Raw genomic sequence first — 21,633 nt, forward strand, 5'->3', positions numbered from 1 at the left:
AGAAAGGAAAAGGGATTAAGAATGCTCTCATCACATTTTGAAGATCCGACTTGTTAAATACTCTGTGATCTCCTTTTTGAGTCCAAATCGCATTGATAGCAGCCAGCACTTGTAATATTTCATATTAGGTGTTTATTTTTAGCTATCTGCCAGTCACACCCCACGGGGCCAACCTCATCGCATGAGTCGCCACTCTTCTTACATCAGATTCTCTTCTGGTTGCTTTGTGCTTCTTCCCGGCAGGAGTTCAAAGAAGGACGCAGAGCCAGCCACACAGCCCCACAGGTCCTCTTTAGCCACAGGGAACCACCTCTGGAGCTGAAAGATACCGACGCTGCCGTGGGTGACAACATTGGCTATATTACCTTCGGTAAGCAGGGTGGGATGCTGAGGTTGGGAGCCTTTGATGCATTCACACTGCAGGATGCCAAAACCCAGACAGACCTTTGTTAAAATGTAAAAGGGGCGAAAGCAGGCGTACCACGTCGTTCTTAGCCATTGCTGTGGCTGCAGGAAGGTGTACCGTAATGATTTTCTTTTCTTCCTGTTGGTGTCAAGTGTTGTGAGTTGGGACCACACAAGCATTGCTGAGTAGCCGACTGGGAGTTCTCAGTCGTTTGGCATTTCTAAGCCAGAACTCCAGCCTGGCTGGAGTTCACTTACTCCACTGAAGAAATTTAAGCCTTCCCTTCTCACAGTCGCTCTAGACCAGTGAGCCGGCTCATTATTGTAGCTGATAGTGCAGAATAACAGCTCATTCACTGCACCTGATGCCACTAAAATGTTGCCTTTTATGAAGTTTAAGTCCCCTCCATACTGAAGGTGTACCCGTTTATTGGTGATGAGCCCACTCATGTACCATATTTCATTAAAACTGAGCTCCGCTTTTTTTCATGTTACTGTCTTTGAGGTTGGGATGCAGCTTGGAGTTCGTGCATGCCACACAGTTTAGTTGGCAGCCTTTCTCTTTATGGTGTATAAACTGAGGGTAGACTTAAAATTGTTGGCATCTTAGATTCTGTGCCCTGTAGTGTTACTACCTCTTGTTTTGCTATTTGTTTCTTTTCAAGGTAAATTGACACAGAGGGCCTACCCTTTCTTATGAGGCATTCCTTTGCATTCTACCAAAACCTCATACTTGGAGGATTTTATTGTTCCCAAGACCACGGAGTAGAGTAGGTGGAAGAGACGGAGAGGATTCTGGGAAGCCAAAGGGAGGGGTGCAGAGGGCGAGGCTTCAGCTTATAGTGCCGAGGGAGGGGCTTTCCTCATCTCCTAGCCGAAACAACTTCTACTGCCATGCCCATCGAGAGGGTTGAGGCCCTTAGGGCTTCGTGTCTAGTTTTCACCACAGGACCACAGAATCTTCTCTGGAAACGAGTTCCTTTGGGCTCACTGTGCCGCAGCACCCAGGGACGTAGGACAGTCAGGCTTTGTTTGCTGATCATGATCACTTAAGGTGAAGTGTTTTCTCTAAAGTACCCCCCAGATTGCCTGTAGTATCACCTAAAGAGGCTGCTGTGCTGCAGAGGCAGGAGCCAGCAGGTGGGGACAGATTCCAGAATGCACGGCCACAGGATGGGATCCAGACCTGGAGTGATGCCCGGGACCAAGCCCTTTTCTGGGGAGCCCTGGTTTTCTACCATTGACCTCCTCCATTTTTCTTGACTTCCGGCATTTGCACTCACTGGTACCTGTCCTGGTTGTGGTATTTATCCTTTCCTCGTCTGAAGGAGGAGGATACAAGTGCATTGCACTAGGCAGGGAGAGGCTGGAGCCAGCTGTAGGCTCTGACCTTCTATCTCTTTGGCTTTGCTGTTACACCCGGACGCCTTGTTTGTGCCCCCACCCACAGTGCTGTTCCCTCGCCACACCAATGCCAACGCTCGAGACAACACCATCAACCTGATCCACACGTTCCGGGACTATTTGCACTACCACATCAAGTGCTCTAAGGTGAGAAGGGACCACAGCACCTTCGCTCCTATGCACCGGGTAGTTCTCTCCACCAGAGTTAATAACATAAAAAATCATTTCTGTGTGGGGCACACCTGGCTGGCTCAGTCGGCAGAACACGTGACTCTTGATCTTGAGGTCGTGAGTTCGAGCACCATGCTGGGTGTAGAGTTTACTTAAAAAAAAAAAAAAAAAAAAAGTCATTCCTGGAGTCCAGCCTGTTGCTATGAACCCTGATGGTCCTAGAGACTTTAAGATATCATGGCCTTTCTTCCATCTCTTCCCCATAGTAAAGAGATGAATCTCTGTCTCCAGGAAGAGTTGCCCTCCTGCTTCCCTGCATGACCTTATGTCGCTCGTAAGGCATATGTTCCCAAACCTTCCTGATAACTTCTACTGAAAGCAAAGCTGTCTTTCTAGAACATGACTGCTTCAGTATCCATTGTGTCTGTTTCCAGGCCTATATTCACACACGTATGCGGGCAAAAACATCTGACTTCCTCAAGGTGCTGAACCGTGCACGCCCAGATGCCGAGAAAAAAGAAATGAAAACAATCACGTGAGTAGGGCAGCCTCCCAGCAGGACTGCCATCCTCTCCTAATCTCACCGAGAGGGAAATGGTGTTGGAGACCTGGTGCTCCAGGTGTCTGGGCAGCAGCTACATGTGAAGCAGGCAGGATGGGGGCCTGTAGCCACCTGACTGACTAAAGATGCAGTGGACAGGTTTTCACTTCTGACGGGGATGGGCTGCGTTCCCTTGTTTCCACATCTTTGTGAGCTAGGAGAATGGCAGCTAGGGGACGCACAGAGGGACCTTTTTACTGAGATAGCTGTGTTCTCCTTGGGCAGTCTTGTCCTGTCAAGGTCTGCCTGGAGAAATGGAGAGATTTGCTTAAGGACGTTGAGTTGAGTGAATAGGTCTGGAGCCGCCCACTCAGTGTTTTGATCCCCTGGTCTGCTTCTCAGCAGGAATTTTGCGTGAAGACGAAGTTGTCTCTGAGATGGAAATGTGGACTGGCGCTCCAGTGTTGGCCCTGCGTGCAGGAGAGTCAGTGTGCCCTAGAGCCTAGCTAGAGATTGAGGTCTGTGGGCAAAATGTCAGGTCTTAGTTCCCCTTCTGCTGAAGCTTAGGTGATCCTGTTCTCAAGATAAGGTAACAGGTGCTCATATGCCAACCTTTGTGCCCGTTCAACGCAAGTCTGGAGGCGAACGAAGCTTCCCCGTACCCCTCGAAGCCAGTGCATTTGCCGACACCTGGTTCTCTTGGGGGTGACCTTTGGCAGGTGTGGTGTGCATAGGACCCCAGGTACCCTCCCCTGACATGTGAGGCCTCTCCTGCCAGACTAGTTTCTGCTGCCATTTGACAGGATGAGAGAGGTGCCTGACTCTTGGTACCTGAGCAGAGGATTTCCAGTCTCCAATACAGGCAGTTGAAGTCACTCCTGACTTCTTTAGGCAAAGGCTTAGGGGCTGCCCATCTCATGAAATTGGTACCCAAGGCCTCTCTTCTGTAGTAGCTCTGCACCTCCTGCCCAGAGCCTAAGGAGGGGTGTTCAACCTATAGCTGGATCCTCTGCTTCCAGAGAGGCGTCCAGATGCTCTGGTTACAAAATGGCAGCATTATGCCTTCTACCCTGCAGCTTCACGGCAGGGCCTAAAATGGGCAAAACAAATCCAGTGGGGAGGGTATGTGTCCTGGAACACACATACTCTTGCTGTCCCTCCAGAACCCTGCCTCCCTTCTGGGGTTTACAAGTTCCCCTTCCCGCTCCTCCCCCCCCCCCCCCTCCCACTTTCCATGGGACTACTCTTCTCACCAGGCACCACTTTGGTGACCTCAAGTGTGAGGCAGCTGATTCTGTGCCGTTTTCAGGGCCATTGGAGAGACTAAACTGGCAGCTAGGCACAGCGGAGGGGAGGCTCGGCTCTGTAACTAGTCAGTCATGGGGCTGCCTGTGCCATCTTCGGCCCAGTAATCTCTTGTCTGGTCAGAAGAGCCCACCAAAGCAGCCACCACCCATTGTCTCCCCACAGGGATTCTCCCCTCTGGCCCCACTGGCAGGTGGCCTTGCGGTTGCCACAGAGCAAGTGCACCTGTCTTGGGCTGGGGCAGGAGCAGCTCCCAAGTTATCTGTGAGTCTCCTTCCTGGGATACACGAAGAGCAGCTTTGCCTTTTTCTGTCCTGTGATCTCTCTCTAGCAGAGATGGGCCTCAGAAAGGGGAGGGGGAGGCTAACAACTGCATCCAGGCTGAAAACCAGATCGTGTTACTAAGGATGAGTAGAAGAAGCCAGGACCCTCACACACAGCAGAGAAGGAGGGTTTGCATGGAACAGGATGGCAGGCCTGGCTCAGAAGCCAACTGTACATGTCCTTGCCCCATGGTGCTCTCTGCCAGAATCGAACACTCATGAGCTTTGCACGGCGGGGGGAGACGGGGGCTGATAAAGTATGGTTTCGTTTTGGGGTAAGATGTTCAAGGCAGGAAATTTTAGCCCCCATATCTTTGCCCCAGTTTTCCATCGTTCTCAACCCCAGCTTCCAGGCTGCTTTACCAAATAACTTCTGTCTTTGGGAACCAGCCTGTTCCCAAAGCTGGCCCTTCGGAGAAATACCAGGTGGGACAGAACAGAGCACCAGGACTCAGGAGCCTAACGTCAGGCGAGTGTTCTGTAACCCTGGGGTATGGCCCCACATGGCAACACAAAGTGCCTGTACTTGGAAAGTTTGAGCATCTTGCTCCCATGGTGAAAAATTTAAGGGACTGCTGTCCGCGAGCCCGAAAAGGTTACAAGCTGTGCAGGAGGAGCCTGAGCTCTCGACCAAGAAGAGGGTTGAGCCCAGTCTGAGATTCAGGTTGGTCTAGGCCGTCCAGAAATTGTGGGCAAGGGATCCTCCCATCTCACTTGGTATATTTAATGCCCTTGTGGGCTTGGCGCAGATGCTACCCGGGACCCCAGAGTATCCAGCACGAAGAGCTGACGAAACTCTCTGAGCTGGGTCTTGTTCCGGGCCTAGAGGTCCTACGTCCTCTCTCTGGGATGTCATCCCTAGTCCAGGAGGGTGGGGTGGCAGGAAAGGGGACCCAGAAACCCTCACACTTCTCTCTGCTTTTGAAGGGGGAAGACGTTTTCATCCCGCTAACTCTTGGGAACGGGAAGAGGAGGCGGCTGGCAACTGAAGGCTGGAACACTTGCTACTGGATAATCGTAGCTTTTACCGTTGCACCTCTTCAGGTTCTTAAGGGATTCTCCGTTTTGGTTCCATTTTGTACACGTTTGGAAAATAATCTGCAGAAACGAGCTGTGCTTGCAAGGACTTCATAGTTCTCAAGAATTAAAAAAAGAAAAAAAAAAGAATTCCACTTGATCAACTTAATTCCTTTTCTTTATCTTCCCTCCCTCACTCTCCTTGCCTTCCCCCCTGTTTTCCAAGCTGTTTCGCTTTGCAATATGTTACTGGTAATGAGTTGCAGGATAATGCAATCTTAACTTGTTTTCTCCTAAGTATTTGAGTTCAAAACTCCTGTATCTAAAGAAATACGGTTGGGGTCATTAATAAAGAAAATCTTTCTATCTTACGTGAGAATTTGCTGGGTTTCTAGACTGAGTCCAAAAGAGAGAGGAGGGTACACGTGGCACTACCCTTGAGCCTACAAACCCAATCTGGAAAACCTTACTTTCAGGAGTGCCTCGGCCCGCCTTAGAGGAGAGAGAGAATGGCTGGCTAGTGAGCTCTTGGTTGGCGTTTCTGAATAAACTTGAACCTGTTTCCTGTATAGCTTTGTTACTAAGTCTGTCTGGCTGTGGCCAAGAAGCTACTGGGCCAGGGACAGTTACATTAAAGTGTTTCTGGCTTACTCTTATCATGAGTAATGCACAGCATTCCCAGAATGTGTTCCATGGCCTGTGTTCTTCTGCAGGACATTGATGGGTATCAAGGTGTGGACTTAATGCAGACCAACTGGCCACCGTTTCTCTTCTCACACAACAACCCAAAAGACGGGCCCTCCACAAAATTCACTTTGGGAGATGCTCACCTAACAGTAGAGAGCCTAGCAAAGTATGCTGATCCCCAAAATAAAATCAGTTCAGAAAGCTTGCTTGGTAAAGAATTATCAGGAGAATTTTCTGAGTACCTGAAATGATCTGAGGGCCAGCCAAATGGTTTCTAGCTTTTTGCTTTCCCTTCTAACTTGTCTCCACCTAGTGCTGTACGTTTCAAACTGGTTTGAGACCCATTAATGAATTGTGAACTCCTGACTTTTTTATTTCCTAGATGGGCTTGAGATCATTGTAGGTTCATACGCAGTTACAAGAAGCAATACAGAAATCCTGTATACACTTCACCCAGCTCCCCCTAGTGGCAACATCTCGTAGGACTGTAGCAAGGTGTCCCCACCAGGACGAAGTCATAGACACAGTCCCGGCCATTCTCATGCACATGCACACGTGTGTATATGTGTGCCTTGTGTGTTTCTGTGTGTGCCTCTCATGTGTGTAACTTCATCACTAGCGTTTTTAATGGGATGGCATGGATCGGAGTGCACGACATTTCTTAAGGGTAAGTACTGACTTTGGGTTGTGTTTTAGTTGTATACACGAAAAACGTCCTCTTAACTGTGGTCACAGTCAAGAAATCTGAAAGCTACGTGTCATTCAGTCCTCTGGACTTCACTGAATCAGGACTCCTAGCTCAGGACGTAGCTAAGTGCCCATCCCAACAAATGTGGGCCCTGCGGACTGCTGGCCCTGGTGGGACTGGGCCCTTGTCACCTGTTTCTGGTGGGCGGAACACCTATTGACTGCAGCAGCAGCCCTCTTACGGGCAACTGGCACTTAGTTGCCATTTCAGTTCCCTTTGGTCTCCTTGGAAGTTAAGACCGTCTCAACAGTGAGGCTAAAGACCCAAGCCTGGGTCTGCTCTGGGGGCTGTTTTGAGTTCAAGCGATGCTACCCCTTTTTGGAGATCACCTAAAATCACCAGTGTCTGTGGCTTTTAGGGAGCCATGGAGAATCTGGTTTAACCCTAACAGGAAGGACCAGGGTTTCTTCTGCCCGTAGACCTGACTTAGGGTTTTCTGAGGCCAAGATCCCGGCCAGGATTATGCCCGGTGGCTCCCAAGGGCTCGTTTGCTCTTGTCTACAGGGAGTGAAGTTTTGACAGCGGCTTCTGGAGGCCAGCCAGGGTCCAGGAAACCGCAGTGCCCTGTCACTTCCATTCATCCAGTTAGTACCCCCAGCCCTCGCATACCGCATCCACCCAGTCCCAGGCACCGAGGGTCAGCAAAGAGTTTCAAATATCCCAAGGGATAGAGTGAACGGAGGAGGCCCAGGAGGATTCCCTGGTGGGATTTGGCCCCTTGACCTAGGCTCTACCTGAGGAAAAGAATGAGGACCACGAAGAGGGCTCTCCAGCCTGCAGCTGGAATGAAGCATCTGGAAACCACCTGTACCAGAGCCCTCCTGTGGGCCTAGGAGAGGCTGGGGATGAGTCCGGGCCAGAGATTGATGGGGAAGCAGAGAAGGACTGGATGGTCCAGTAAGGAAGAGAGAGGGCTGAGTGGGGACAGAACCCAGGCTTCCCAGCTCCCATGGCCTAAGATGTCCCCTTCATACGTCATCCCACACACAATGTTTAGACAAAGCAGCAGAGAAAAAACACAGACATCCTGGATCTCGTAGGGAGGAGGCCATGGCTGGGAACAGAAAGATGTCTGTTTATTCCTGGCAATCCAGTATTTGAGGGGCCCCACACCCACTTCTGCCCAGGCCCCAGGCTGAACTCTCCCAGAGCCTCTGACTTCTGCTCGACCAGATAGCGTGGGTCTGAGGGCCAGCTGCTGTTAGCCAGTCTCCGGCAGCCAGCTCCCTTGAGGATGGGTTTGAGGCTGGATGCTTTCCTCCTCCCACTTTTTGTCCCAACAGAAGTTCTGCTCCCCAGGTCCCCCCAACCACTGTGCAGGACTGGCAGAGCTAGACCCCTCGGCCCCCAGCCTTCAGCCCAGGTCTACCCCACCACCACCCCCGCCGAGGGCACAGAAGTCCCCTGGCTCAGTCTACCTGTGCTCTTGAGCACGGAAGTCTTTGTCCTCATGGCTCATCTCCAGCTTTCTCGCAGTTTCATCCTGCTCCCTCCCACTTCAGGCCTCAAGGGGGTGTAACTGGCTTCTCTCCAGCACCCCAAGACCTCACCTGATACAAGTGAAAATTGGAGCATCATGCCTCTTGTCTTGCTAGCCTTGAACTTGCCCTTCCTCTTCTGTACCTGGTTTCCCCAGTGTCTCTCTGGTGCAAAAGCACCCTTCCCTTCTTGCTTTTCGCGAGCTGTCTTTCTGCCTTTCTCTACAGAGTTCTTTCTTAGAGGATACAGGTGGCTGGAGGAAGGGACATGCAGAGAAGGGCAGAGATCCTAAGATGTTAATAGCAGCTGCTTTTCATTGTGTGTTGGTGTGCCTAGCGCTTCATCCTCATCACACATTATCTCGGTTAGTCTCACAATAGGTGAACACAATATATTCTACAGATGAGGAAACTAAGACAAAAGAGATTTAGTACTTTGCCCAAGTTCACACAAATTAAGAAAAAAAAAAAAAGGATCCCAGCCAGGATTCTGGGATTCAAACCCAGGCTTTCTGATGCCAACACTAGCTCATGCCTCTTAATCATCGTGGAGGTGGAAGGAAATGAATCATTTGTTGAGACCCCCACCCCCACCCCACATTAAGTGTCAGGCACTGTAATATATGCAGCCACACATGTTGCTCTGTGATATTCCTCACAACAGCCCAGAGAGGTGGTTTTACTTTGTTCCCATTTTAACAGATGGGAAAATTGAGGCCCCGGGGTAGCTTGCCCAGTGTCACACCCCAAGAGCCATTTTTACCTCATAGCCCAGAACTTGACTCAAAGTAGTTAAGAAAAGTGTAGGCTGACCCCAGGTTCTAGAAGGCAAGGCTGGCTTTTATAAGCTGAAAGGGATCGGATGAGAGCAAAGTTCCAAACACCCCTGCCACTGCCACCATCAGACATGGAGCTGGAAGTGCTGTCAGCTGGATGGCCACTCCAGGGGGTTAAAAATGTAAATGTATTGGGGCTCCTGGGTGGCTCGGTCGGTTAAGTGTCCAGCTCCAGTTCAGGTCATGATCTCACAGTTCGTGAGTTCGAACCCCACGTTGGGTTCTGTGCTGACAGCTCAGAGCCTGGAGCCTGCTTCGGATTCTGTGTCTCCCTCCCTCTCTGCCCCTCCCCCACTCACGCTCTTTCTCAAAAATAAATGTTTAAAAAATAAAATAAAAATGTAAATGTATTAGCTGGGGCAGGAAGTGGGGGATGAACAAAGCCATTTTTATTCATTAACTGGGATGCATTTCTCAGATTAGCTAGGCTAGCGGATGATGGCTCCAAGTTGGGTGACCTGAGGTAGAAGATGGCTGGCGGCTGGAGAGGGGGCACGCTGGCACAGGACAGGGAGAGGGCACTGGACTCAGAGGGGAAGGCCTCGCAGTCAGCCGCTCTGGGTGTGCCGGGTCCCACCCCCAGGGGCGGGGCCGGGCTGAGCCCCACCAGCCCCGGCTCCATCCCTCCAGAACCCAGGCAGGGGCAGAGCCCGGGCAGCAGAGAGCCCGGGGCCCTGCTGTCCCCGGGTTGTGGAGGCACCATGCCCTCACCGGCCGGGACACCAGACAGCCCCAGAAGCCCTGCGGGCCTGCCTGCAGCAGCTCCCTGACACTCTGAGGAAAGCCCAGACCGGGCCAGCAACACCTGTCCACAACAACCATGTGAGTAGCTGCTCCCCTCCCCTCCCCCTGCCCCCACCCAGCACCCAACCTCTTCTGGACACCTCAGCCCCCGATCCTCAGAGGCCATTGCCTTGGCCAAAGAGCCTCCAGGGGGTGCAGGTCATGGGGCCAGCACTCTGCTGGGAAGGTGGCCCTGGGGCTGTCCCTGCCTTTCTCGCTGCACTGGTGGAGGAGGGGTGGGGACTCACGCCAGGGGAGTCCTTGGGAGCTGGAGCTCCAGAGTCCAGGTTGGAAGGACCGGACCCTGAGGTCTCGTGGAGTTTCATAGAGTTGGTGGCGCGGGGACAAAGGGAACAGAAACCAAAGGGCCTGCTAGAGAGGGAAGGATGTCCTGGGTAGAGAAAAGGGGTAGGGGTGGGGGAGGTTGAGGAAGAGGAAACAGGCTGAGGGGAGGGGAAAGGGGCAGCAGCCTGGTGGGGCTTGGCAGGCCTAGGGGGACTGGGAAGAGGAGTAAGGCAGCATCTCCTGAGCTCAGGGTGGTGGTGGTGCCCTCGGTTCCTATGACCTGGGGGTGGGGGCAGCTGGGAATCCTTTCTGTGTTGACTTAATCCTAGCAACTGCAGCTGCTCCCCGGTTGACAGCAGCAGGAGCTCCCCCGGGGCCAGGACCCTTTTTCCTCCCCATGATGTGGCCCCAGCAGCCGGGGTGTCGGAGGGGGGCCGAGAACACAGAGCCAAGAAAGGGAAGGAGAAGGACAGATCAGAGTCACAGAACGGCCAGGCCCTGCCCCGCGGCTCCCCCTGCCCCTCCTCTGGGCTCAGCTTCAGCTCCCCAAGGCGTGGCGGGGTGTCCTTGCTGCTGGCATCTTCACTCTCCCTCCTCTCCTCCTCCAGTTCCAGGAAGGGCCCTGTTGCTAGTGTGGTGCGGATGAGTCAAGTTTATGGGCTGGAAGTCCTACCCGGAGGCTGCTCATTGAGCTGTAACCAGCTACAAAGATGGCCGAGGGGCAGGGCAGGCGATGCAAGGGACAGAGCACCCCGCTTACTGCTGCCACCCATGGCCCTGGCCTGTCACTAACGCCAGCGCTCAGCGAGCCCTGCCTTTGCCTCCGCCTCTGACTCACTCCTGCCCCCGCCCCGCAACCCTCAGCAACCCACCCTCTCCTAATACTCTGGTGCCAACCAGGCTGTGAGCATCTAGGGACAGGGACCCCTCTCCTTTATCTTAGCACCCACCCCTAGCACTGGCCCCAGCCCAGCCTGAAAGGGGCTCTCAACTGTTGGCCGGCCAGAAGACCACTACAAGCCAGCCAGACCTCCCTGTCGGCTAATTTAGAGGTCTTGCCTTGTGGATCCAGAGATGCTTCGGGGCTCTGGGGCTGGGTGGGTTGGCTTTTCAGTCTAACCGGAGGCATAGACACAGCTGCCCCGAGGGGGTCAGACGGAAAGTAGCCATGGCCAACACGGCAGGATGGGGAGCTGGTCAGCTCCAGCTGGTGCTACCCTGCAGGACATACTTGTTGCTGGACAGTTTTGAAGAGAAGCCAGAAGAATTTTTATGTAACTTTTTAATCAGCCACTGATGGGAAAAAAAAAAAAAAAAAAATGTGTATCAGCAAACAAGATAAGGCCCGCAGTCTGTGGGTGTGCAACCTCTGGTTGCATGTGCAGCGCCCCCTAATTTTGGCTGCCGTCTTCCATCCAGGCATGCTGGCGGCTGCTCCAGGCCTCCCCCGTCCCCAGGCCCAAGATGACACCCAACAGCACCAGGGAGGTGCCCAGCCCCATCCCCGTGGGGGCCTTGGGGCTCTCCCTGGCCCTGGCAAGCCTCATCGTCGCTGCTAACCTTCTCCTGGCCTTGGGCATCGCCAGGGACCGGCACCTGCGCAGCCCACCCTCTGGCTGCTTCTTCCTGAGCCTGCTGCTGGCCGGGCTGCTCACCGGGCTGGCGCTGCCCGCGCTGCCCGGCCTCTGGAGCCAGAGCCGCCGGGGCTACTGGTCGTGCCTCTTCCTCTACTTGGCGCCCAACTTCTCCTTCCTCTCCCTGCTCGCCAACCTCCTGCTGGTGCACGGCGAACGCTACATGGCGGTGCTGCGGCCCCTGCGGCCCCGCGGGAGCACACGGCTGGCCCTGCTCCTCACCTGGGCTGGCCCCCTGCTCTTTGCCAGCCTGCCTGCTCTGGGCTGGAACCACTGGGCCCCCGGCGCCAACTGCAGCTCCCAGGCTGTCTTCCCAGCCCCCTACCTCTACCTCGAAGTCTACGGGCTCCTGCTGCCTGCCGTGGGGGCTGCCGCCCTTCTCTGCGCCCGCGTGTTGGCCACCGCCCACCGCCAGCTGCAGGACATCCGCCGCCTGGAGCGGGCAGTGTGCCGCGGCGCGCCCTCAGCCCTGGCCCGGGCCCTTACCTGGAGGCAGGCGAGGGCGCAGGCCGGGGCCACGCTGCTCTTCGGGCTGTGCTGGGGGCCCTACGTGGCCACCCTGCTCCTCTCGGTCCTGGCCTACGAGCAGCGCCCACCGCTGGGGCCCGGAACTCTGTTGTCCCTCATCTCGCTGGGCAGCGCCAGTGCGGCGGCCGTGCCCGTGGCCATGGGGCTGGGTGACCAGCGCTACACGGCCCCCTGGAGGGCGGCCGCCCAGAGGTGGTTTCGGGTGCTGCGGGGAAGAGCCTCCCAGGGCGGCCCCGGCCCCGGCACTGCCTACCACACCAGCAGCCAAAGCAGCGTGGACCTCGACTTGAACTAGGGGAAGGGCCTCCGCTCGCTCCTACGAGAAGCAGCCGTCCATCTCGGCCACCGCACCTAACTCCTCTCATCTCCTCTCTGTCCCCACACCTCTGGATCAGACACCTGCCCTGATCTGACCCCACCCTGACGGAATAAAGCTCCTTCCACCCGGTTTATGGTTATCTCATTCCACATCTCAGAAAAGGAGGCAGGTGGGACAGCAGCAGAAGAACTGAAGCCATTCGAGCATCGAGGGAGACGGCAACCGAGTCACCCGGAGGGGAGCACTCGCCACCGCCTGAGAGGCTGGGCTGAGACACCTCGGAATCTAGCAGATTGTACAGCGCATCTCACCCTGACAGGCCCCCGACTGGTTCCTCATTTCCAGGCGCCACAAAATCCACACACACACGCCATCTCTGGGAAGTATATTTTATTTACATTTTTAAAATCTGTAACTAATATCTCTTCCTCCTTTCCACCCCCCGAGACTTGGGAAGGGAAAGAACGGGGACCTCAGAGACCTACTCCCCACGTCCAAACACACACCCCCGTGGCTCACACCAGCAAATGAAAGTGAAAGAGAAAGAGGCCTGACCCCCCCCTGAAGGGTCCGCAGGTCTGGGCGAGGGTAGGGGGGCCAAGGGGTGGGTCTCTTAAGAGAGGGGACAGGGGGGCAAGTCAGTTTGAAGGGGTTGGAAAGTAGTCCGAGGCCCCCCCTCCTCTTCCCTCATACCCTACCACCTCTGCTGGTGGGGTTCTCCCTTCACCCCTCAACACCAGACACAGAGCAGAGGCTGCAGCCATTAGCGGTCAGGTCTCTGGACACAAAATACTTTTGCTTTGTGGTCTCCTGACGTAGTCACCACCAGGGAGGCATCTCTGTGGACAGAAAGCACAGGTCGATGGGACGGAATGACCTGGGGCCCAGCCCCAAGCCTGCTACCCAGAGGCCCTCGGCTGGTCTCCTCCAGTGCATCCTCAATTCTAGATCAGTAGTGCCTGGCGCTGGGCTGCTGGGCACACATCGACTGAATACACTTGGATCAGTAAGGGTCAGCCCCTTACTGTATCCAAGAATACACTTGGATCAGCCCTCAGTAAGGGGATCAGAAAAGAGCCGCAGCAGCGAGGGAGACGATCCCCGCCCCTCAGCCCTGGAACCGAGACGTGAGGCCCCGGGTACGTCACTGTCAACCCAAAGTGACAACTCCCTCAGGCTGCCCAGCACTTCTGCCTCACAAGCCACCACCAGGCCTTGGCTCCCAGCTTCCCTCAGGAATCCCCTCCCGCACCCCAAGGACCCTCTGGCCCCCCATGTGCTATTCCCACCTTCCGAGTACACAAGGAGACTCTAGCCCTTGCCCAATTCACTTACTTGCTGAGGGCAAAGTCCAGGATCTCGGCCGTGTGGCCCCGGTAGTCAGTAAGCAAGCGGCCGGTCCGAGCGTCCCAGAGGCGCACGATGCCATCCAGGCTGCAAGTGTAAACCACGGCGGTGCCTGCCTCCCACAGCAGTTGCACGATGCCCGACTACGCCAGGGTACGACAGAGACACAGCGGAAGTCAGGGGCGGGAAAGCTGACAGGCGTGTGCCCCCACCCGCCTCACGGAGGGAGGAGGGGAAGAAAGAGCCACAGCCATAGCTGCGGGTGGCCTGTACCTGGTGCTGACACTGGTGCCTGAGAGTCTGTGTAGACAAGTCATAGATGGCCAAGGTCCCGTCCAGGTAGCCAACAGCTGCAAGAGGCATCCTGGGCAGAGAAGAGAACCATGAAGGCTCGCAGAGGGACCTGGACTCGCGCACTCTTCACTCCTCCCCAGTTCCCCGGCCCAGGCACCTCTCGCCAAGCCCCCTTCTCCCCAGCTGCCTTTGGCTCCAGGCCGAGGCCTTTCTCTCACTCACACGCTGCAGAAGCCCAAGGACTCCACGGAATTGGACTCGCTCTCCTCCCCTTCTCCCACGCTGGGCTGGGAGGCCACGGTTTCAGGTCTGAAAACACCCACTACCTGTAAGTCACAGGAGAGAATCAGAGGATCAGAGGAAGGCTGACTGGAAGGCGGAAAGGCAACGGGAAAGGGGCCGAGAGAATAATCAGAGAGGAAGAGGAAGACACAGAAAGCAGAGCCTAACAGCCAGGCTCCAGGTCGCACTCACCTTGCCGGTAGTGGCACTGACCAGCTTGGCCTGGCAGTCCACAGAGCCAGTTAGGATCAGGCTGCCGTCCTGGTTGGTGGCGACACAGGTCAGAGGGCCCTGGTGACCCTCAGTCCCTAGGATGGAGCAAATGGCTAAGTCAGGCTTCCTCCCGGCCCCTGAGTCCTGCCCCAGGCCTTCTCCACAGAGGCCCGGTTAACCCTTCCCCTGCCTTGGATGCTTTTATTTACTTATTTATTTTAATATTTATTCATTTTTGAGAGCGACAGAGACAGCGCAAGTGGAAGGAGGGGCAGAGAGAGAGGGAGACACAGAATCCGAAGCAGGCTCCAGGCTCTGAGCTGTCTGCACAGAGCCCGACGTGCGGGTCGAACTCACAGACCGTGAGATCATGACCTGAGACAAAGCCGGACGCTTAACCGACTGAGCCACCCAGGTGCCCCTTGGATACCTTTTAATACATGGATTGGGCTTCCCTGCTTCAGGTCCCAGATCCTGATGGTGCCATCTTCATAGCCGACCACAGCTCTCTTCCCTGGAGGGCCACAGGCACAGACGGAGAGAGAAAGCACCCTCGGGCACACCCAGCAAGGGGGGGCGGGGAGATGAGAAAGTAAGGGAACAGATGCTGCCCCAGGGACTAGTGGAGAAAACCGAGTTCGGGGTAGGAAAAGGGAAGCGGTCCTGCTCTGGGGCCTGGGTCCCTGCTCCAGACAGCAGGCCTTGGAGTCTGCAGGCCATGGCTTGGGAAGGAGCCCAGGAAGGTGAGTAAACCTGGATCCCACCTCTCCGCACCCAAGACTCACCATCAGGGAGGACTCGGCCACAGGTAGCTGGGCAGTTGGGACCTTGGAAAGTCTTGCAGTCACCGTTTGGGACCTTCCACATCCAGGCGTTGCCATCAGCTGTGCCCGCCAGTAGGACAGGTGCCCGAGGGTGCCATTCCATCCACTGGACAGAGAGGAAATCACCCTGTCGCCCCATTCCACCCAGGAGCCTGTCCTATAAGCTCCACCCAAGCTGCCCCTGCTTCCAAGGTCAGCACGGACGGCACAGGGAACAGACACAGACGCCCTTGCTCAAGGCACCCTGGGAGCGCACTGGCTTATAGCTGGCTTGGTCTGGTAAAGGCCAGACCGGACCCCCAAGTTCTCACTCTCTACCCGAAGCCCCACGTAGCTGAACACCACTCTGATGATCTCACCTCCAGATCTCCTGCTTCAAAGGACCAGACCTCCTCCTTGGTGTCTACCTGCCACACTTTCAAGAGGCCACTCATGTCCCCTGTGGCCACTAGGGTAGAGTCGTGGCTGAAACCAGCACAAGTAACCGAGTCTTTATGGCCTGCAAGGGAAAGTAGGCAGAAAGAGAGGAAAACATCAGGATTCCCAGGTGTCTCGCCCCCAAAGGACCAGCTCGGTAGAAAAGAAGAGTGAGTCTCACCACCCCACCATAACGGGTGATCAAACTCACTGCCACTCCAGGAGTCGATACCCCCAGATCTCCTCAGGGGCGAACGCTGGCTTCCCACTCAACCATGCCTAGCCCGGCCTATGTCCTGCCCACACTGTCTACTCCACACCTCTGCCCAAAATACCCACTCCTCCTCCCTGCCTAACTATTCTCACACGAGGGCGCCTGGGTGGCTCAGTCGGCTGAGCGTCTGATTCTTGGTTTCAGCTCAGGTCATGATCTCACAGTTTCGTGGGTTCGAGCCCCGCGTCTGACTCTGCGCAGGCAGCACAGAGCCTGCTCAGGATTCTCTCTCTCTCCCTCTCTCTCTGTCCCTCCGCTGTGCACGCTGTCTCCGTCTCTCTCTCAAAATAAATACATAAACTTTAAAAAAGTTCTTAAATGAAACAGATAAAGAAATAAATATTCCCACACCAGTGCTACCTCCTCCCAGACCTTTCCCACCCTCCTCTGGCCAACAGTGGCTCCCTCCCCGGTGCCCAAGACAGACAAAGTTACTCTGCTTTGAGAGCCTCAGGCCCAGCACAGAGCTGGCACAAAGTGGGGCTCACTAAATGGCTACTGGGTGCACAACCACTGCAGGCTAGCCCCCTAAGACCGCTACAGGAACACGACCTCACCCGCGCCCCTCACCTGCACACTCAAAGAGAAGCTCCCCATCACTGAGCCTCCACACGAAAGCTTTGTCATCTTCACCCCCTGTCACCGCCAAGGTGTTGGTCTTGGGGTCCAGGCTCACGCAAAACACGGATGCTGTCCCAAGAGATATTCCGTAAATGGACAGGGCTCCCCGCTAAGGTTCTGTCCTTCAGAACCTTCAGGAAGCCCACCCCGTTCCACCCAAAGCAGCATGTATATCCTCCTGGAAATGAAGGGCGCATCCAAGTGCTTCGAAGTTTCAAACATCAGGTTGTTGGAGAAATCCCTCCGAAAGCTTGCCAAGCCCCAAGTCCCTCCCCAGGGCTGACCCCTTCACTACCCCAGACTCGTGCATAGACAAGAGGAGTGTACATGTGCAAGGCTTCCAGTTCTCCGCACGGGCTGCCACCAGGCTGAGCACAGAGTGGGACAGCACCGTGTGACTTACCTTATTAAGAGCTAATATTGGAAAAGATTATATAAAATGCGCTCAAAACGGTACTATCGTCCCTAATTTACAACAGGGTAATTTTCTGACAAGAAACTAAGACCCAGAGAGATTAATAAAGATCGTAAGTCAGTAAGCAGCCACAGGAGAATGGGAACCCAGGTGTCCCGGCTGGCTCAGGAGCCACGCTCTCTCCCATTCCATCACAGTGTGAGCTCCAGGCCCTTCTGTTTCCCCATCTCCACGTCCCTTCTAATGCTCCGTACACAGCAGGTGTCTGATGTTCAAATGCCCACCTGCACTGAGTTTCTGACGGATCTCCTCAGAGACCTACCTGAGTGCAATGCAAAGGTGACTTCGCTATCATCTGGGCCCTCCATGCTGCCGACCACCCCTTCCTGGGGTTCCAGAACCCAGCCCTCCTCGTTGCCCTCTTCCTCTTCTTCCTCTTCTTCAAAGTCCACATCTTCCATCTCTTGGGCCAGATCATCTGCTTCGGGGAGAGGGTTAAAAGATGGGGCTCGGCAGGCAGTAAGAAAGAGGGCAGGGGAGAGGTGTGGGGAGGCCTGACGCTGGCGTGCAGCAAGAGGGTCGGCTGAGGTCAGGCAGCCAGGGTGAAGCGGGGGCGAGAAGCGGCAGGGAGCAGGGGGCATCTGGGACGGAAGACAGGAGAGGTCTGAGGACCTGGGGTTGGCCAGAGACAGTGTAAGAAGGGAGGACCGAGGGGATGATGGGAAGGGGGTGTGTGAGGGGAAGGGCCAGAGGAGGCGTCAGGGGAACCCCCACCCCTGCCAGGCCTGAGAACTAAGTGTGGGGGTAGGGCAGGGGGGAAGGGCGAAGGAGGTCGGTAGGAATGACCGGTGGGGAGGGGAAGGGAGAGGGGGGAAGCAGGGGTCAGGGGCCAGGGGTGAGCGCCTCCTGCCCCACGGCCTGAGGAGCGGCAGTTCTCACCTGGGTCCGGCGGACCAGGATCCAGTTCTACCACCTCGATAATCTCCTCATCACCATGGAAGCTTAGGGTCTCCAGTGGAGGGGTGTCAGCAGCGGCCCCGCTCTCGGATTCGGACTCCATGCGGCGCAAGCGGCCGATCCACTTCTTTGGGCCCAAACGCCTCCCAGAGTCAGCTCTGCGCGACGACGCGGAACTCGAGCCCCTCCTCCCGGGAGGAAGTAGGAGTAAGCGACTCTCCGGCAGGAAGAGCGGCGGCCGTTAGGCCAATAGCGAAGGGGGCTGACTGGCTGACTCACCAATCACAGGGCAGAGTTGGGAGACGGGGACGGGGCGTGGCAGAGAGAATCCAAACTCCGCCCGGCCTGGCTCCGCCTCCAACAGGAGGGAAACAAGCGAGCGTGCGCGCCTCCGGGGTCTCCTGGGAAGAGTAGTTCTCCTGGGTCCCCTCGTGGGCTTCTGGGAGTTGTAGTTTCTGGTCTGTAGGCAGGACGGAAGGTGCGGGGGAGGCCCCTTACGCAAACTACAATTCCCGGCGGGGAGCGCGGTGAAGGGGGGTGGGATCTGAACATGGCGGCGGTGGTAGCTGCTACGGCGCTGAAGGGCCGGGGGGCGAGAAATGCCCGCGTCCTCCGGGGTAAGGAGAGGGACCCCGGGGAGGGCAGGACTGCAGGGGGTCCCCCTTTTTATACATCCCGACCAACGATAGCAGGAGGTCATGGCTGTCGGTTCCTGCCCGCACCCCTCTGCAGGATCATAAAGAGTCTGGGGGCTAAAAGATGCTCTCTAGAGGTCACCCAGTCCATCCCCCTGCCTTCAAGTTACACGACACCTCTAGGGTCATGCTGCGAGAGGGAGCTCCGAGGAAGCCTTTTAGACTCCCGCGCTCCAGGTGTTTCACACTCACCGCAGTGCAGAGGAAAGAGCCCTGGAATTCAGGAGGCTTGGGTTCTAGCCCCGGATAATTAGCAGTTTGACCTTGGGCGAAGCAGTTCATCTTTCGGGGCTTCGGTTTCCTCTTCTATAAAATGAGGGGATGGAGTAGACTACCTTTAAGCTCCCAGTGCTAACATTCTGCAGTTTGAAAACCTTTTTCTCGGATTTCCTTCATACGTCTTATGTGAGTCCCACTGCAGTCCTTCACATCCTGTCGTCTGAGCAGATGAAGAACAACGAAGCTCGTTCTCCTGGCACCAGGGTGATGAGCCTGCAGTGACGTGGAAGTGGCTTCCAAAGGTGCCACCTTGATGGCAATTTTCCCATTTCCCTTTGGATTCTCCCTGGCACTTGTTACTCCAAACTGCAGTCACTCCCCTTCCTCCCGCGGGCTTTCTTCTCATCCTCTCTTACTGACCTTTCTTCCTTCCATCCACAGGGATCCTCTCAGGAGCCACAGCTAACAAGGCCTCCCAGAACAGGACCCGGGCGCTGCAAAGCCACAGCTCCCCAGAGTGCAAGGAGGAGCCTGAGCCCTTATCCCCTGAGCTGGAATACATTCCCAGAAAGAGGGGCAAGAACCCCATGAAAGCTGTGGGACTAGCCTGGTGAGTTTCAGTTAACTCTTTGCCCACCAATGAGGAGTGGCACAGGGGAGGGAGGGACCCAGAAACTTCTCTTAAGTTTCAGGTGGTGAGTTGAATCCAAGGTTGTGGGGACAGAATTGCTTGGTGTGAGAACTGGAATCTCAGAGGAATGGGGCAGGGGAGTTGGGAAAGTATGTGGAATTGGAGAGACAGTGGGCTTTCTGTGTAGTAAGCTGAGCTAATCTGATGTGAATTTGGGCCCCTGGCCTCAGTCACGCTTTTGGGAGCTTGGGGTGAAACCCAGTTGAGATCTTTCATTGAGGTCGTGTGAGATTACATTAGGTGTATAAGTAGCATCTACAAGGTGTTCAATACATCATTATTTGGATCTGACTCTGGCCTTAATATGTGTTGTTGGTCAATATTAAAAAGAAAGGAGAGGGACATTAACATATTTTTCCGCACCTCAGGTGTGCTGGTACTTTACAGTGTAACGTTTTAGCTTTTCTGAGATAAATAGTACATCCCCTAAATACAAAAAACAAAAAGCATTACAAAAATTACGTCTCATTTCACAGGAGGGAACTGAGGCTCAGAGGTGGGATTCTCACCAGGTCTTGTGACTCCATGCCCTTTCCCCCACACCAAAGTGTCTCCCAAGTAGCAGTTACTGAGATTAAGAGGGGGAGCCTGGGAGGGGATGTGGGGCAGTTAAGGTAGAGGGAAACTTTGCCAACACTTGGAGAAGGAAAGAGGATGGGTTGTCTGGAGAACCTTGCAGAGTCAGTATGGCATGATTGCGGGACTCGTGTTGAGGAGTGTCAAGCTATAGGGGAGAGGAATGGAAAGGTGGACAGAGACCCAACCACACTGGGCTTTTGGTGCTGTGCCTGGGAGTTTGGATTTGGCCAGAAAGTGACGGAGCGCTGTTACAGAGTCTTAAGCAGTGCAGCAGCAGGCTCTGATTTGCTTGGGACCCTCCAGCAGCCAGTGCAGAGGCTGCATAGACACAAGAGGTATTGCAGTGTGCGTGTCATCGATGAAGCTGGAATGAGAGTCCCCCGGCTCCACTGGCTCAGGCCTGGCCCCTCCCCAAACCCCATGCACATCTCCCCACCCCTAGGGCCATCGGCTTCCCCTGTGGTGTCCTCCTCTTCATCCTCACCAAGCGGGAAGTGGACAAGGACCGTTTGAAGCAGATGAAGGCTCGGCAGAACATGCGGGCATCCAACACGGGCGAGTATGAGAGCCAGAGGTTCAGGGCCTCCTCCCAACATGCCCCGTCTCCTGAAGCCGGGTCGGGGGTGCAAGCCTGAGGAACACTGCAACCCTCCCCTAGACCGTATTGACTGTGGCCTCCAGAGCGCAAAGTCCTTTGGGTTTGGCCGTGATTCTGGTCCTTGCCTGTGAGGTCCACCAGAGGGCGCCTGATGCCCAGGCTGCTGCCAGCCCCTACCCCACCCCTCTGGAGAAGCCAGCCAAAGGCAAATAAAGTTATTAAGTGTTTTGAGCCGAAAGGAACCAGGACTGGGCTTGTGATTCCCTTGGGATGGGAGGGGCAGAGGGAGGGCTTGGTTACTCACATATGCTCCCTCTCACAGAAGCACTCAGTGTTCCCGCCTGGCTGGTTGAGGAAACCACAGAGACTTAAGTACAACAAGCCTAGGCTCAGGCCCTGGGGACCAGGCCCTCAGAGCTGTTGGCCCGGAGGGTGGAGTCCTACTGAGCCTCTAACAAAAAAAGAGAATCAAAAAGGGCATTCAAGGTGTGGGGGAAAAAACACGACTCCTCTTGGTCTAGTCCAAGTGACTCAGCCTCTCTGGGCCTCAGTTTCCTTGTTTGTGAGAGGGTTTGGACTAGTGGTTTCTAAGACGAGTTCTAAACTTGAACCTGTGGTGCATCTCCCCTCATCAGTGTGAAAATCACGTGTACACATACAGCTTTGTGAGTAAGAGAGTTCCTAGCTCTCGTGTGCTTTTGTGAAGGGTCCATGATGCAGAAAAGGTCACGTTACCACTCTCA

The 21,633-nt window shown here is 55.2% G+C and overlaps 4 protein-coding genes across 9 annotated transcripts in view; 3 read left to right on the forward strand and 1 right to left on the reverse strand.

Moving 5' to 3' along the window:
* Nucleotides 1-5,537, forward strand: part of ARPC2 (actin related protein 2/3 complex subunit 2) — a 29,026-nt gene extending 23,489 nt beyond the window's left edge. The window contains exons 8-11 of the mRNA XM_040476221.1: nt 244-370; nt 1,856-1,956; nt 2,415-2,515; nt 5,077-5,537. Of these exons, the coding sequence (XP_040332155.1) occupies nt 244-370; nt 1,856-1,956; nt 2,415-2,515; nt 5,077-5,101 (354 nt within the window). The 3' untranslated portion in view covers nt 5,102-5,537. The remainder of the gene's footprint in view (nt 1-243; nt 371-1,855; nt 1,957-2,414; nt 2,516-5,076) is intronic.
* A 3,968-nt stretch (nt 5,538-9,505) lies between these two features.
* Nucleotides 9,506-12,595, forward strand: GPBAR1 (G protein-coupled bile acid receptor 1). The gene is made up of 2 exons (XM_040476225.1): nt 9,506-9,737; nt 11,403-12,595. Exon 2 carries the CDS (start codon nt 11,448-11,450, stop codon nt 12,438-12,440), a length of 993 nt encoding a protein of 330 aa, XP_040332159.1. The 5' UTR covers nt 9,506-9,737; nt 11,403-11,447; the 3' UTR covers nt 12,441-12,595.
* Nucleotides 12,596-12,837: 242 nt separating this feature from the next.
* AAMP (angio associated migratory cell protein) lies at nt 12,838-18,295 on the reverse strand. Of its 2 annotated transcripts, none has more exons than XM_040476222.1 (11): nt 18,091-18,295; nt 17,474-17,632; nt 16,686-16,805; nt 15,784-15,923; nt 15,386-15,530; nt 15,031-15,114; nt 14,580-14,695; nt 14,328-14,431; nt 14,085-14,175; nt 13,800-13,954; nt 12,838-13,303 (listed from the first exon to the last, which is right to left on the reverse strand). In XM_040476222.1, the coding sequence occupies exons 1-11, from the start codon at nt 18,209-18,211 to the stop codon at nt 13,228-13,230; spliced, it is 1,311 nt and encodes a 436-aa protein (XP_040332156.1). In that variant the 5' UTR covers nt 18,212-18,295; the 3' UTR covers nt 12,838-13,227. The 2 variants fall into 2 exon arrangements, with proteins under 2 accessions (XP_040332156.1, XP_040332158.1); XM_040476224.1 differs by having other exon boundaries at nt 17,474-17,629; nt 18,091-18,294.
* A 348-nt stretch (nt 18,296-18,643) lies between these two features.
* The window catches only part of PNKD (PNKD metallo-beta-lactamase domain containing), a 60,634-nt gene continuing 57,644 nt past the window's right edge, over nt 18,644-21,633 (forward strand). For 3 of the 5 annotated variants that reach the window (XM_040476226.1, XM_040476227.1, XM_040476228.1), the window contains exons 1-2: nt 18,644-18,725; nt 19,464-19,632. In XM_040476226.1, coding sequence (XP_040332160.1) covers nt 18,659-18,725; nt 19,464-19,632 — 236 coding nt within the window. In that variant the 5' untranslated portion in view covers nt 18,644-18,658. Of the gene's footprint in view, nt 18,726-19,209; nt 19,325-19,463; nt 19,633-20,734; nt 21,133-21,633 lie in introns of those variants that run through there. The other 2 variants (XM_040476232.1, XM_040476231.1) reach the window with 2 other exon arrangements.

This window comes from Herpailurus yagouaroundi, unplaced genomic scaffold (genome assembly GCF_014898765.1).
Source record: "Herpailurus yagouaroundi ecotype Mexico unplaced genomic scaffold, PumYag 140, whole genome shotgun sequence".
In the NCBI taxonomy this organism is placed as follows: domain Eukaryota; kingdom Metazoa; phylum Chordata; class Mammalia; order Carnivora; family Felidae; genus Herpailurus; species Herpailurus yagouaroundi.

Bases quoted from the DNA above. Each gene is read 5' to 3' on its own strand.
- GPBAR1 (XM_040476225.1), top strand. From the start codon at position 11,448: ATGACACCCAACAGCACCAGGGAGGTGCCCAGCCCCATCCCCGTGGGG.
- AAMP (XM_040476222.1), bottom strand. From the start codon at position 18,211: ATGGAGTCCGAATCCGAGAGCGGGGCCGCTGCTGACACCCCTCCACTG. The intron at 14,176-14,327 runs GTGAGTGAGAGA...TTCTCTGCCCAG, and splicing joins TCCTTGGGCTTCTGCAGCGT to GATGCCTCTTGCAGCTGTTG. The intron at 13,304-13,799 runs GTAAGTGAATTG...TTCTGTCCACAG, and splicing joins CTGGACTTTGCCCTCAGCAA to AGATGCCTCCCTGGTGGTGA.